Source organism: Epinephelus lanceolatus, chromosome 23, assembly GCF_041903045.1.
Source record: "Epinephelus lanceolatus isolate andai-2023 chromosome 23, ASM4190304v1, whole genome shotgun sequence".
In the NCBI taxonomy this organism is placed as follows: domain Eukaryota; kingdom Metazoa; phylum Chordata; class Actinopteri; order Perciformes; family Serranidae; genus Epinephelus; species Epinephelus lanceolatus.
In genome coordinates, this window is record NC_135756.1 from 29,046,612 (window position 1) to 29,062,441 (window position 15,830).

At 42.2% G+C, this 15,830-nt stretch overlaps 1 protein-coding gene across 7 annotated transcripts in view; it reads left to right on the top strand.

Annotated features, from left to right (window-relative positions):
- Positions 1–15,830, top strand: part of osbpl8 (oxysterol binding protein-like 8) — a 123,764-nt gene that overhangs the window by 17,575 nt on the left and 90,359 nt on the right. For 5 of the 7 annotated variants that reach the window (XM_033614276.2, XM_033614279.2, XM_078165452.1 and 2 more), the window contains exon 2: positions 14,933–15,030. In XM_033614276.2, coding sequence (XP_033470167.1) covers positions 14,986–15,030 — 45 coding nt within the window. In that variant the 5' untranslated portion in view covers positions 14,933–14,985. Of the gene's footprint in view, positions 1–217; positions 267–14,932; positions 15,031–15,830 lie in introns of those variants that run through there. The other 2 variants (XM_078165450.1, XM_078165456.1) reach the window with 2 other exon arrangements.

A 15,830-nucleotide genomic window follows, 5' to 3' on the forward strand; every position in this document is an offset into this window, starting at 1 on the left:
AGGTCACATCCAGCAGGGGATGCTTATATGAAAAGCGAAGTCCTGAGTCGCTGCACACACAAACAGGGAGCTCTCACTGCTGCTCTGCCGCCGACACCGGCAGCCCTGCAGCACTAGCCTACATTTCAGAGGAGGAGGAAGAAAAATATGGTGATGTCATCTCGATGTCTCTCTCCCCTCCTCTCTCTCTCTCTCTCTCTCTCTCGTCCTCTCTCAGAGGCTGTGTGTGAATGTAATGGTGCTTTTTGCTACCCGAGCTGCATGAGGTAGGTCCTTCTTTCACCTCCCTGTGCTCTCTTGCACATGTGCATGCTCCATCGGTCCGGCTGTCTCCATGCTTCCGTGTTTGTGTGGTAAAATTTACCTGCGCTTGATGTGGATAATGTAGTCTGTTATGTTCCTGTATGGATAATCTCACTCGTAAGGTTTTTTGGGTGTTTTAGCGCTCTGTGTGTGTGTGTGTGTAGGAAGGCTCTGTTCAGGTAACAGATGCTAATACATTGAGGTCACATCACACTCCGGTCTGATGATGTGTCCTGATACCGGGGTAGCCACTGAGAATTTGTCTGGTGGTGTCAGACTGCAGGTAGCTGTCGAAATCCCAGACTGAGATGAGAAGGTGAATCATATTCGTCCACCTACTGACAGTACTGATCATGTAGAGATGATGATTTCAATCCCGTCTTTCAGCTTGCCCTTTTCCCCCCATGTACTCTTTTCTTAAAAGGTCATTTTCAGGTCACAGGAATATCAACCGCCGCTGTTACCTTTGCACTCTTTACTTCCATGTGATGTCCGTAAATCCTTTAAAATGTACAATAAGAATGATCTTTAAGCTGAATGTGCTGACATCTCAGCCTCACGTCTTTTCTCCCTTTCCTGTTATGCAAGAGGTATCACACACACACAAACCAACACACATTATTTAACTCGGGCTGTGTGCGTCATACACATTTTCACTGTGCAGCTCTGTAGTGGAGCTTTGGCTCTGTTCTCTCTGATTTCCCTCCGTCTCCGTGGAAGGGATTGTTTTGTGCCGTTCATTATGAGCCAATAGACGTTTAAAAAGCCGAGCAGCCGCAGTGGTTCTCCTATAAAGGGATTGAACACTCTGAGGTCACCACAGTCTCCTTGACTCCACAGGAGTTCAGGGTTTTTTATCGTCCTCATCAACATTCCCATCCACATGTCACTGTGATGGATCAGATAAATGGATGCTTGTGAGTGCTGAGTCACCTTGTTGCATTTAAAAGCATAATACAGTTTGGTTTGCAAGGTGACACATTTGCTGCTGGTGCTATTAATTCTAAATCGGATTTAATTACATGATAATGGCCTTATCTGTATAGGTGCACCATTTGGCTGTGCTGGAGTGCTGCATGTTATGTAGTGGCAAGGGCATGGAAACAGGCTTTAATGGACTGCATGTGGCACATGAGACGACATGACATTGAATTTTTACCAGCTGATGATCTGTGGCCGGGAGTGTGTACTCCAGTATTGAGTATGAGCTGTACTAAAATGAAGTAGAAACGGGTAAATTCAGGTAGGGAAACATTATAAATACATTGAAAAACAAGTATGGTTATATTCTGTATATCTCTTATTACCAACAATTCACACAAAAAGAACAAAACAATGAATTGATCCTACTAACATACACTGCTCAAAAAAATAAAGGGAACACTAAAATAACACATTCCAGATCTGAATGAATGAAAAATTCTTACTAAATACTTTGTTCTTTACATAGTTGAATGTGCTGACAACAAAATCACACAAAAATTATCAATGGAAATCAAATTTATTAACCCATGGAGGTCTGGATTTGGAGTCACACTCAAAATTAAAGTGGAAAAACACACTACAGGCTGATCCAACTTTGATGTAATGTCCTTAAAACAAGTCAAAATGAGGCTCAGTAGTGTGTGTGGCCTCCACGTGCCTGTATGACCTCCCTACAACGCCTGGGCATGCTCCTGATGAGGTGGCGGATGGTCTCCTGAGGGATCTCCTCCCAGACCTGGACTAAAGCATCCGCCAACTCCTGGACAGTTTGTGGTGCAACGTGGCGTTGGTGGATGGAGCAAGACATGATGTCCCAGATGTGCTCAATTGGATTCAGGTCTGGGGAACGGGCGGGCCAGTCCATAGCATCAATGCCTTCGTCTTGCAGGAACTGCTGACACATTCCAGCCACATGAGGTCTAGCATTGTCTTGCATTAGGAGGAACCCAGGGCCAACCGCGCCAGCATATGGTCTCACAATGGGTCTGAGGATCTCATCTCAGTACCTAATGGCAGTCAGGCTACCTCTGGCGAGCACATGGAGGGCTGTGCGGCCCCCCAAAGAAATGCCACTCCACACCATTACTGACCCACTGCCAAACCGGTCATGCTGGAGGATGTTGCAGGCAGCAGAACGTTCTCCGCGGCGTCTCCAGACTCTGTCACGTCTGTCACATGTGCTCAGTGTGAACCTGCTTTCATCTGTGAAGAGCACAGGACGCCAGTGGCGAATTTGCCAATCTTGGTGTTCTCTGGCAAATGCCAAACGTCCTGCACGGTGTTGGGCTGTAAGCACAACCCCCACCTGTGGACGTCGGGCCCTCATACCACCCTCATGGAGTCTGTTTCTGACCGTTTGAGCAGATGCATGCACATTTGTGGCCTGCTGGAGGTCATTTTGCAGGGCTCTGGCAGTGCTCCTCCTGTTCCTCCTTGCACAAAGGCGGGGGTAGCGGTCCTGCTGCTGGGTTGTTGCCCTCCTACGGCCTCCTCCACGTCTCCTGATGTACTGGCCTGTCTCCTGGTAGCGCCTCCATGCTCTGGACACTACGCTGACAGACACAGCAAACCTTCTTGCCACAGCTCGCATTGATGTGCCATCCTGGATGAGCTGCACTACCTGAGCCACTTGTGTGGGTTGTAGACTCCGTCTCATGCTACCGCTAGAGTGAAAGCACCGCCAGCATTCAAAAGTGACCAAAACATCAGCCAGAAAGCATAGGAACTGAGAAGTGGTCTGTGGTCACCACCTGCAGAACCACTCCTTTATTGGGGGTGTCTTGCTAATTGCCTATAATTTCCACCTGTTGTCTATTCCATTTGCACAACAGCATGTGAAATTGATTGTCAATCAGTGTTGCTTCTTAAGTGGACAGTTTGATTTCACAGAAGTGTGATTGACTTGGAGTTACATTGTGTTGTTTAAGTGTTCCCTTTATTTTTTTGAGCAGTGTATATTGTTTGTGTATTCAGAGCCTGATATGTCTTACTCCTCTGTGATAGAACTCCACTGTTGTCCCCAAGTATTAAAAGCACATCTGTGAGCCACACTGTTGCAATTGGTCACATGTTCCTTTATTATCCTAAGCACACACTGTAGTTCATATAGCCTCAAGACCACACACAGCAAATATCCTGCTGCTGGAAATACTAGCTAGAGCACCAAATGTGTATTAGTCTGCGGCTGAAAACAGTTCAAGAAATGCACTTTTTAACACCCGTTAAATTGGCCAACTGTTTAGTGAAATTATTTTGTCTTTAAAAAATGGAAATATGTATATGTATGTATATATATATATATATATATATATATATATATATATATATATATATATATATATATATATGTATATTAAGATATTTTTTGGTGGCTCTTTGCCTTTATTTGATAGGGCAGATATATCGTGAAAGGGGTAGAGACAGGGGGGATGACATGCAGCAAAGGGCTATGGTTTGGAATCGATCTTGCAGCTGCTGCAGCAAGGACACGGCCTTTGTACATGGGTTTTCTTCAGGTAGAACCATAGACTGTAAAAATAATGGATGTAGCTACCGTGACATCATCCATTGGTTTGTGGACTCTTGTTTTGAAGCCTTGAGTGCGGCATTTCATCCTTTGCCATCTTGGTTTTTTGGAGCTGGAAGTGACCTTATTTGGATGAGAGGCAGGCACTGTGGAGGAGCAAGGGGTGGATCTGATTGGGACGCTGAGCGCCCCACCCTTAAAAGTCACCCAGCATACAGTTGTCATCAACAGGAAAAGTAGCTATTTCTGCTGTAAAGTTAGGCATTTTAACATGGGGGTCTCTGGGGATTGACTGGCTTCTGGAGCCAGCCTCTAGTGGCCATTGAAAGAACTGCCGTTTTTGGCATCATTTTTCAACCCCAGAAGCTGCTGCTTGGTTGGAACCAGTAGGCTTGTGGCTGACAGCTTAACATGCTGAGCAAGTTGGAAAGTATTGTAGGTCAGATTAACACATTGGGTTTGGTCGTTTTTGTTGGTAATAGGAAAAAGATAGAATCACACTAAACTGTTGCCTTTTAGGATGTTTGCAACCTTTACGGTTATCATTCAGTTTCAACTTGGTCAGCTGTAAGTGTTGACGGAGGTAATATGTTCCCATAGGTAGATCAATAAAGACCTATATATTGACCTATATCAGTCTATTGGAAACACTGGTGTCAGTGTATGTGTCAGCAGATAAGTAACATGAATTTGCAGTACAAAGTACATTTATTAAAAAAAAGAAAAAGGCTTCCAGTCGTTATATCCTTCTTGGATTTTTTAAACTCCCAAATATTGGTTTTGGTATTGGCTTAAAAAATCTGCACTGATCGTGCTCTGCATTTTGTACCTGGATTCAGTGATAGCAAACAGTACAAAAGATACATATATAGTCGCTGACGCACATGCCATTTTAGATTCTGAGATTAAGTGGATGAGGAATCATGCCCATCCAGCGCCAACTGGCACAGTGCAAGTCAGGTTTTGGAGGGCACCCATGTCTCTCACAGGGGGTGGGAGAGTAACAGTGTTTTAATAGAAAGTAGGGAAATAACCCAAAGACTGTTTTTCACATTTCCGGGTGAGTCAGCCTGCTTTATATAGACTGTTTTTATACCATTTCCGCTTTATTACATGGGTATATGCACTCTGGCCAAACCTTCAGGATGTTTCCAGATGCTTTGATGTGGACAGAAATTATGTAAGGGCGTCTTGCATTTATGAGAACAGGATTTGTTCAGGGATGAGATTTAATCTGTGCTACAGGAATGGCTGCCAGATGATATTTATTTGTGCAGTGCTATTAGATCTGCAAGTCTATTATTTTTCTAAAGCACGGAATGATCTGTAATCATTCCGTCCTGCAGTGTCTATATATTGAAAGTAATCCTACTCTCTGTGTTTGTGTCTGTGTATTCCTACATGTACAGTATCAGATTTCTGCAGATTTAGCACCGACGTGAATTTATTTCTATCCTTGTCAGGGGGATGAAAAGTGATTCTTATTCTGGTGAAACACTGTTGGACTCTCTGTGGTCTAGCAAGGCAATCCTCTGCCTCTACTTACATGGTTGATTAATATTCCTCACTCCCTGACCTACATGGATTAATTCTGTTTAAAGATGTCTCCCCCTAAGCGCGGCACCAAACTGGGACAGGCAGAAGATTACATTGGACCAAGTGACTTGAATGTCCCCTCTAACCCTAACCCTAACCCATTTTTGAAAACATAGTTTGTCCATCAGCTCCTCATTCCTGACAAGCTGACATTTCTAGTACAGCCTAGTGTCTCTACAGGAAATTACATTTCGCTGGTTTGGGCAATTTTATCTCTAAAAAACTGATGCTGATCGAAGCACGCTTGTGGGGATTGGCTGCCAGCAGAACTATTTTAATAGTCAGTGCTTTCTAGATCTGGGTACGAAAAGGATCAAACACAGGTATCATTTCACTGGAGAAGTTTTGCTAACCCTTGGCACTGGGTTATTTTGGTTGGCACCTTAAAGGAATGGCGCACAGGTACGCAGCCGTACTACTGATTCATGAAACATGATCTAGACCATCTAATTTATAGTAGGGTTGTGCCGATGAGCGATCTGATCGGCCATCGGCGATATAAGGGTTGTTTCACGATGTCTTTTTTAAATGGCGATGCAATCACGAGGTGTGGGGGAGGGGGGGGGACAGCGCCTGTGTGGAGCATGCTGACTCTGGTGTACTATAAGCAGAGCGGATTCCGCGAGGAATGTCCGCAGTCATTCGGGCTTTCATAGTTGAGCGCACTTCCGCGTTGTAGTTTCCTGTAAAAATGTCCGTGAGCAGTCACTGGTGCGCGGAGCGGAGTCCGTGCGGTCATAAAATCTGAGCTTTGCGCTAAAGAGAGGCTATATATAGGCCTAAAGGCCCGAACATACTTGTTTCAGCGGCGACGTGTAATGACCCCCACCCCCGGGCGATGACATCGTTCATCAGCGATTTCACTAGATGGCGATAGGACGATAGGATATGGACAAGATCGCCCAACTCTAATTTATAGCTTGCTAATTAGCAATTGTTAGCCTGTTAACCTTAGATGCTGAGACTGAAAGTTAACGCCTGCCAACACCTGTTGACATTAGCATTTAGGTCAAAGCATGACAATGCCTAACTACAGCCTTACAGAGCTACTAGCATGACTGTAAATTCTTGTTAAGATAGTTCTCAGCTATTGGCCTTGAGGCAGGCTATATCTATGTGGTTTTTCCTGCCGTTCTTCTCCATAGCTGGTCACGTTCACACCCCAATACTTGTCAGTCATCTTGATAAGACTTGATAAAACTTAGCCTGAGGCTGAGGTATGTGGCATCTGTGGGGCCAGCACAGATGTTAAAGATGCAGACAGTCAGCAGTTTATTCACAATGATATTCAATAAAGGTGTCTACAGATTCTTAATATGTCTTAAAATGTTTTACATTCATATTATAAATAATGGGCCTTAAAAGTCACCAAAATAGTCTTAAATTTGAATTTTTGAACCTAATTGCAACAAACATTTTTTCTCATTTCATCTATCCATTTTTTTTAAATTTTTTTTTGGTAAAAATGAGTTAACATCTTATGTGTGAACAACATTTCTGATGTAAATTATCTTGAAAAGGTCTTAAAAAGCATTACATTTAAATTTCTGATACCTGAAGACACCCTGTTAATGAAGGGTGGGTGATAGGAGCAACATTCACACAAATAATTGAAGTCAGCGTCAACACATGATCTTAAGAATCAAAATATTTTGATATATATATATATATAGTTTCATAGGAATAAATGCATTTTGCTCATTTAAATGGAACACAGTGCCCCTCAACTAACCACTGCTGTTTGAAGTAAACAAATGTACAACATCACAGCTTTTCTTTTCATCATTTTGAAAAAAGAAGCCTTTGCTGTTAGATTGTTGTTGGAGATTATCCTAAAAGCTTTATCATCACCTAGCAGCAGTAGAAGCAATAGACCTTGTTCAGAGTAATCAGAGTGGCTGGCAGTCGCTTCAAGTAGTGGGGATGAAGGAGAGACTGAATCATCAGACAATAACATAGAAATGACAATTGTCTGTTGTGTAGTGTTTGAATTTTACTACTGAAGTGGGGAAAATATCAGGGACTAACACAGGACACTGTTACAACACCATGCTTTGATTTTATCGCCTGGCGTGTTCGCACACCATATGTCTCACTTAACCAGTGGTAATCATTCTCCAAACACTCAGCAGTGACAGCAATGATGGGCCTCTATAGATGTGCCTCTCTGGCTGTCAGAGAGCTGCCTCGCCTTTTGAGAGCGGACAGCAACATCACTACAATCAGCTTAGGGTCCTGAAATGATTGCTGTCCTTGCCTGCCCTTGAGCTGCTGAGCTCTACGGTTAATCTGAAAAACAATCAAAGTCAGAGTATTTCACTGTTGTAGATTCAAAACAATAGTGACAGACAGTCCAAATATTTCCTGGTGCTCATTTTTTTCCCCATTTTCTGCATTCTCTGTGTTATGTTTTCATAAAACATTCTACTTTTAAAGACAAACTTAAATGCATCATATTTTCTGGTGTTTGGAATATTTGGCTGAGTATGGTTTATAATGTGTAGCCCATATTTACACCATAATTATAAGTGTAATTGAATCATAACTGCTCTGAAAGCCAATCAGCTTCTGAAAGTATTCAAAGAACAACAGCTAAGCAGTACCCAGCATCAAGACCCAGAGGGACATGACTTTTATAACCTTTGAGGGAGTTTAGTTGTACTTAAAGCAACTCTTACCTTTCTTGCATTTCACACAGCACTTAGAAAAAATTTGAATATCCACAACTCCCGCCTCCCTCCAAAGTCCCATCCTCCTCCTCCTGCAACTCCACCTCCCTCCATTACGTCCTCATTATAGACGTAGCCGTTGGCAAGGTAACGTTAGATACACGGAAGAGGAGAGCGAGTGTAATGTTACAACAAAGACAGTCAAACGCAACCCCGGAGTTTTAAAACTCAACCGGAGTCAGTGATGACTGATGAGTTTTAGAATAAGGTTACAGTGCTAACGTTAGATAGTAGCGTTAACGTTACTAGTAAGTGGAAACGCACAAGGAAGATAACGTTTATGTTTTAGAGGCTTCGTGTCCAGTGAGCGGACATTCGCCAGAAGGACACTGGGAACAGCTGGTTTGATGGGGTTAGCTCTTAGCCTAGCTAACCCCTCCGCGCTTCCCCTGCTCCCACGTCCTGTCACAGCGCTTCCGGCATCTCCCTGTCGGGACAGCTCCAGGCAAAACCACGGTCATCTCAGGGCTAGCTCGACGTAGCAGGCCAAGCTTGCTACACATCCTGAGCTCTCTTGGTTGTAGCGTTAGATCTCTGCAGCAGTTTCTAATGTCTGTTAGAAACTCGCGACTGTATTGCACTGATGAATTTACTTCTTGTTGCATCGTTTCTTTCTTTTGCCAACTGATTTCCCTGTTGGAGCGGCTGGAGGTGGAAGCAGTGGTCTGCATTTGTTTGCTTTTGTTACGGAGAAAAGTTTATATTCACAAGGGTCCCTGTCACTAGTTTATATCCACAAGCGTCCCAGTTACTGACCTGTTTGTTGTCTCAGACTCTGGGGTGGAGGGTGTGGGGGGTGGTTACGTGAGCGGTTACGTCAGTCAGAGGCCTCCACGTGGGGAAGACAGACAGGACAGGAGAAAACTCCAACCAGTCATTGCATTCGGTCCGAATGCAGTGATTGGTCGGAGTTTTCTTAGAACCATATGAGAATGGTATAATGATGAGTTTTCATCTCTGGTGGAATTCACTTAAATTTTAGTGTGCCATCAGCGTATTAATAGCATTTTAACCTAAACAAAGAAAAGTGTAAAATTTCCAGAAAGGTAAGGGTTGCTTTAATGTCAGGGATTTTGTGTCATCATTCTGAGCAGAAACCTTTTTGCATTGGTTTTTGTGCTGTTATCTACTACTTAGCCATCGTAGCCCTCATCTCTGAAAGTATGCAGCACAAAAAAGGTTTGGTGTTTATTATCCCAAATTTCTTGTGGTGCTGATTTTGCCACCTGTTCAGCAAGATTAAGATCCTGAAGATGTGATTACTGTTTTTGTTGCAGTAATATCCTATTTATTAACATATCCTGTATTTATGCTCTTGAACTGCAACATAAATCTATCAACTAAAACCACATTATTCTCAGAGGTTCCCCGCTATCTTTTGGCTCCGTGGAGAAACCCCTCAGCCAGTGTTTCCGGCTTTGTTTTGGGGCCACTGCCAAGCCACAAGTTTAGGATTCCCTGTGTGTTTGCCCTCTATCTTTGGCAATGATTCATAGCTCTTAGCTGACAGACTGCTGTGGTACGGTTCAAACAGATTGTTATGTGCCAGCTTGTGCGAAGGGGCAGAGTGTCAGTAAAGTGTGAAAGTGAAGACAATAGAGCCGTAGTAGAGTGGATTGTCTGTCAATGGCTTGTCCATTGTTTATTAAGTGAAGCAGAGTCTACGTTGCGGCCTTAATCAGAGCTTGATATGGAAATAAAAAAGCCTCTATAGGCAATAATTATATGCAATAGTAATTAGATAATAATAGATCAAGTGTCTAGCCACACTAGCAGCTATGTGCACTTAGGTACATCAGCATGCTAACATGCTCACAATAACAATCCTAAAATACTGATGTGTAACAAGTATAATTTTGGATGTTCCCATGCTAACAGTAGCTATTTAGCACTAGCGCTGCCCATACATTCTGAATGTATAGGAAGCCATTCATCCTATGGGTAAAATGGGTATCTGTGCTAAAACTGAATTGCAATCCATCCAATAGCTGCTGAGACATTTCACTCAAAAACTAAAATGTACATTTCCTTGCTATGTCCCAATCAGGGCAGCTGCAAATATAGGGCAACTTTAAAACTAATGTGTATTTAGTCATCCAAAAAATGAGGTGCAGCAGAGGCTGAAGCATATGTTGAACTGAGACAATCTCGTTGGGTAAGAGTGTCAACAAAATACCAAAAACATAAGTCAGCAGCACAGAGCTAACTCTAGACCCAGAGACACTTTATGTATCCTAGAGGGAAATTCAGTTGTGATTGCTACAGCTTTAGAAACAATGTATTAGCAGTATATGTTGGCAAAGAATAATACCCAAAAATGTCTACCTGCCTTACACTGCTATAAAACGTTCCCTGTAGTCGCAGACTATGAGTTCTGTGTTATTTTCCCACCTCAGCTGTGTGGCTGCTGCTCCAGGCTGAGTCATGGACTGATTGCTAAAGCCGGTTTTGAGAAAGAGTGGAAAGCATCTGTCTCAGCATGACGGGTCCTTGAGCGTCGAGGCCAGATGAAGTGTGTGTGCTGGCTTGAGCCAAGAGGCTGTTGGAGCGCTGGAGTGTTACATTAGTAGAATGACTGGTGGGAGGATTTAGTGACCTTGTCTTTGTCAGGATGTCCTCCTGTCCTCTGTGATATTAGGCACTATTGGTCTCTAAGAGTTTCCTAAAGCTGCTTACTTCCTGCTTCCTTTCTGGCACCTTTCTAAGGAAACTCACGTATTAATATTGGGAAGAGCTGCCTACTTGTCTCCAAAATGCTACTAAAAACAAAACGTCATAGATGTGCAAGTATACCATGTAAACATGAGTAGAATAGAATTCCACAGAAACATGCTAATGATTTGAACCTCAACAGGATGGAGTATCTTCTTTTCTTCAGTGTTAGTTGCACTGAATCTTGCTTTCCCAGTGCTGGTTCTCAGTACATTGCAGTCTCAATCTGCTTTTATTTCCCAGACAAATCTGAATCCCGACAGCCAATTTTCTTGTATAACTAGTCCGTGACTTTCATGACTCGAACTTGAAAGAACCTTTCCATGTCCCCATAAGGCATTTATGGTCCTGTTTCAGAGCTCTGATTGTTCTGGATGAGATCGCCCTTTCTCTTGATTAAATTACTGATCCCAGTGTCATGGACAAGGACAAGCAGTGGCAAAGCAAATGATGTATTTTTAACCTTTATTCATTCAGGAAAAGGTGACATAAAGCTTCAGCTGGTAACTTTTAGAAAATAACTTTTTGCCATAGTTGCTGAAACTGTTACTTTTTCCCAACCATTTTGTTTGACACTGAAGCCGCTGTAATTTAGAAGTAAAATAAAGGTAGTGCAGTAGCAGTCCCATGCTGTTTAGCTATGTAAGCATTTTAAAAAGCCCCAGAATGATACCCCAAAATAACTAAAGCTTGATACAGTGGTTGATTTGGAACTCACATTTTCTAATATGCTTGTTGTGGTATTTACAATACAGGACAGGCCTGACATTACGATGCTCCTGATACGCTACTTATCTCATATAATTTAGCAGCTCAACACTATCTCACCAGCAGGCTAGTCAGTTAGCTAATTTGCCAACCTGTTGTGTTTTGTACTCTGTGGAGATGTTTTCGAGTCCTGTCACTGAGGTGCTTGGCCAGGTTTGAAGTGTTTCCTCCCTTGCTGGATCCTGCTTTATAGCAGCTTTACCATACAGGCTTCATTATATCAGTGTGTTCACCATCAGCGTTGGCTCTGTAATGTTAGGCAACTAATCCACACAGCAGACTTTGACAGCCCATTTTGTTAACCACTTATCAGGAACATATTTTAGTGTACTGTTTAGCTGTAAAGTGAGAATGTTTGCTCCGGCCAGTATATGTTGCTTGGTTTTTGCTTTTTTCAACAGTAGTCTAAGCAGTACACTAAAATATGTTCATGAGCAGTGATTGACATAGTTGACAGCTATGTCAGAGAGTTCTCGACTACGATTGGTTGTTTTCCTGAAGCATATAAGGATGCAGATGAACATGATTTTTTCACATGACTATCTGTCTTATGTACTACTCTGTGGATGCAGTGACCACCACCGCTTTGTTCCCCAAATTGAGGCCCCTGAGTAGTGCAACTGAAGCATTGTACTGCCATGTTCCAATAGTAAAGCAATATCGAGGCTCACCAAGAGAGCAGTGTCACTGTCGCCTTCAATTTTGCTTCTGCTAAATAATGCATAAGTTTGCAATGCTTCTACAGCTCTGCTCCTAATTGATCCAGTTTAACACTGTTTGCTGCTGTTTACTACATATTACAAAATATAAACCCGTGTAAGAAGTGTACAGTTTTTTTTTCTTCGTACAGTCCTTGCATCTGAAGTATCAGTCCACAAGTCAGAGTACTGCATCTGTCTTACATGGGCTCTTGTGGCCACATATCCTAATAAGGTGCCATCTCAGTTGGGAACACAGGGTTTATACCATTGAAATATCCACACAAAGCAGCAATCAGCATAAGTGGCTGCCTCCTATAATCTTTTTAAGTAAACCATTTTTAGGACAACCACGTGTTGGCAGGCAGCTGCTCCACCCAAAATAATCTCCCCGAAAGCGTAGAGTGTAATTAACAGATGGTCCCACTTGTTCATGAACTCATGTTGAGGATTTAGTGAAGTGTTAGTATTAGTGGTGTTACAGTTGCCTACAGTGGTGTTAGGCCTGTATTTTGTGGGTAGGTACAGCCACTGCATGGAGAAAAAATAGGTAATAAGTATGACCATTCAAGGGCTTGTTGATGGACAGATGTGTGGGGTAGTGAATGTTAATAGATGCATGCATGCAGAGTTCATTCTTGGTAATAGGACCCTTTTATTTATTGATAAGATCATGGAAATTGCTTTTAAATTGTTGTGTTTTGCGGTTTGTTTGCTCTTTCTGTGTGCATTAGAGGTCGTGTGTACTCTCTTGTATGTTCTTGTTATCCCTTAGTAGACTCTTGGAGAAACTGATGAATAAACTTCTGAAGTCTGAAGGTTTTTCGAGTCTTTCTTGAAAAGCTATGTTATAGTCAGAATGTTATTAGAACTTGGACTAAGTCTGGGTTATGCTGGTATTGGACTAAACAATATTTTTTTTTGAAGGGATGCAGCTGATGATTACTTTTGTTATCAATTTGGTCTGACAAAAGTTGATGCCTTCAAATATCATGTCTTGTCTGACCAACAGTCCAAAACTGAAAAATATTTAGTTTACAATTATATCTAATGAAGTAAAGCACACAATCCTAACAGCTGAGAAGCTGAAACCGATACTTTTGTTGGCACTTTTCTGGGAGAAGATTATTTTAACAATCGATTATCAAAATATTTGCTGATTAATTTTTCTCGATCCACTAATCGATTAATCAGTCAATTGTTTTAGCTCTCCTTTTTCTGCAGGACAAAAAAAATCTTTCTTTATTTATTTCAGGAAGTATTTATACAGTAGGTTTTCATTGTTACTTGTGCAAATTTTCAGCCTCTGTAACTTTTGACCTTTTTGTGTCATATTAGGTGACATTCATAACTTTTTGCCATAACTTGGTCCAGAAATATTATACCATTGTTGTGGCTGATGCTCATAGTTATTACAGATGCTCTACCTTTCTTGAGTTAGGCCATTTTTGGTCTGATGTCTGTGTTAGAAGTAAAAGTTAGTGTTTGGGATTTATTAAAATGTATGATTTTAGAGCTATTAATTGGGGTAGCCCTGCAATAAAATTGTGGATGTGATGAGTTGTTGTTGAATATGGATTCAGTCTATGAAGGCACTAAATAATATAATTGTATCAATGTTTTTCTGTGTGTGCTCAAAGGCTTATTGTATCCCAATGTGTCTTTGTCTTGTGTTTCACGGACACATGCCACATCACTGCTTTGATTTGTCATACTGTTATGTTGAAAAAGCAATTTTTTTTTGATCTGCAGAGTCTCGTGTTTTCACATCGGAGTGTGCCAACAGCATTCAAGCAGATAATTGTTAAATCACAATTGGAGGATATAAACTGTGTAACAGTTAAAGACATCACGCTCTGAACTTTTCCTGTAACACCTTAATTACACAAGCAGCAGTAGGGTCAGATTCCTGTGGATTCATAAAGTAACCCACAGGAGGTACCCTCACTGATGCAGCCTTGAGTAACTCCTTAGCGGGTCAGTGGAGCGGCCAAGAAGCAGCCAGCAGAAACTTTCCCTGGATAGATAAAGGTTAAAAACAGTGTCATGCTCCAACTCTTCTATAGGGAAAACAAGTGAAGGGCAGACAGATAAAGATAGACTGAAAAACTGAAAATTTCAGGAGTCTCTGGGGGAAGGAGCTGACAGGCTGGCTGATCCTCCATCCTGCCTTGCTTGCACTAGAAACAGGCTGTTTATTAAAGGCCTGGAGCTACAGCACTGTCTGGGTGGAGACAAATGACGGTGGGGAATGGTGAGCAGGTTTCTGCTGCATTTGTAAACAATGACAGAAATGAGAGAAATCCGTCACTGTGCCTATATGGTTAACGGCCAGTGCAGCCTGTTTGTTCTGAAATGTGATAGATGAGTAGGCATGATCTTGCAAGTAAGTCCAATCTTGCAATCTAGCCATCCCACATGAGGTTAAAGGCTGCAGAAATCCAGTGCTATTCTAAGCCAGAAAATAACTGCTTTTAAAACAACTCCAAAGCTCAGAGGGCTGAATTCTGAACACATTGCACTCTTAAAACCTACAAATAACAAAGTGAAAGAAATAGTACACATATGTTATAATATTGTCCTGCTGGGTTAACACGTCTTCTCCCTTCTGACAGATATGCAGTCGTCAGAGCAGCGCTGACGGACCTGACTCTGGTTTAGCACAACCATGGAGTCCTCCTCTGAGTCCCAGCAGGAGCCTGAGAAAACTTTGGTGAGTCAACACGCTTGCATATGTTGGTAGAGCCCCACATGATGAGGATATTGATTTCAAAACAAGAGTCTAACTGACTATTACAAAATGGGAGTTGGGAAATAATTAGAAAGGTGCTTTTGAAGGATAATAGGTTGCTAAGGTCATTGTAGCTGCTATCTTTCGAAGATCCTGTATGAAAATGTACATACACTGCACACAAAGCATGCACTCTATTCTGTAGGCTCCATTCAAGATCAAGAAAGTAATCTTGAATCCACCAACCCTGCCTCATTATCTCTGAGATGCTGATAGTTGTCCCTGATAATTGGTGGTCTTCACTCTACCTCCAAGTGTAGTCTAAAGTTGGAAAGTGTCCCTGTTTCCTGCTGGCATCGGTGACGGGATGTCTGCTCCAGAAGTACACTCTCTGAACCTTAATGATTAGCTTAAGGTGCTAATATTGCTAACCTGCCACAGGCTTGTCAGGCTCACAGTGGCACACACTGCACTTTGCTGCCAGTAATTTAACTTGTGGCAGGGTGTGTGTGTGTGTGTGTGTGTGTCAATAGATAGATAAGACAGCTACAGAAAATTAAAGGTCACACAGAGGTGTGTTTCATAGGAACAGAAATGGTGATGAAACAGGCCACTGGTTGATATAACTGTTCTTGTTCATTTGTTCTACACTGCAATGTAAAGTTGTTGCAACTTCCTGTTTGGTGTGGCAGGTTGACAGTGCCCCACTAGAGGAACACCAGGGTTTAAAATAAGAAAGATGTGAACTCAGAAGTCAAACTACTTGGTCACAATTTGACTTC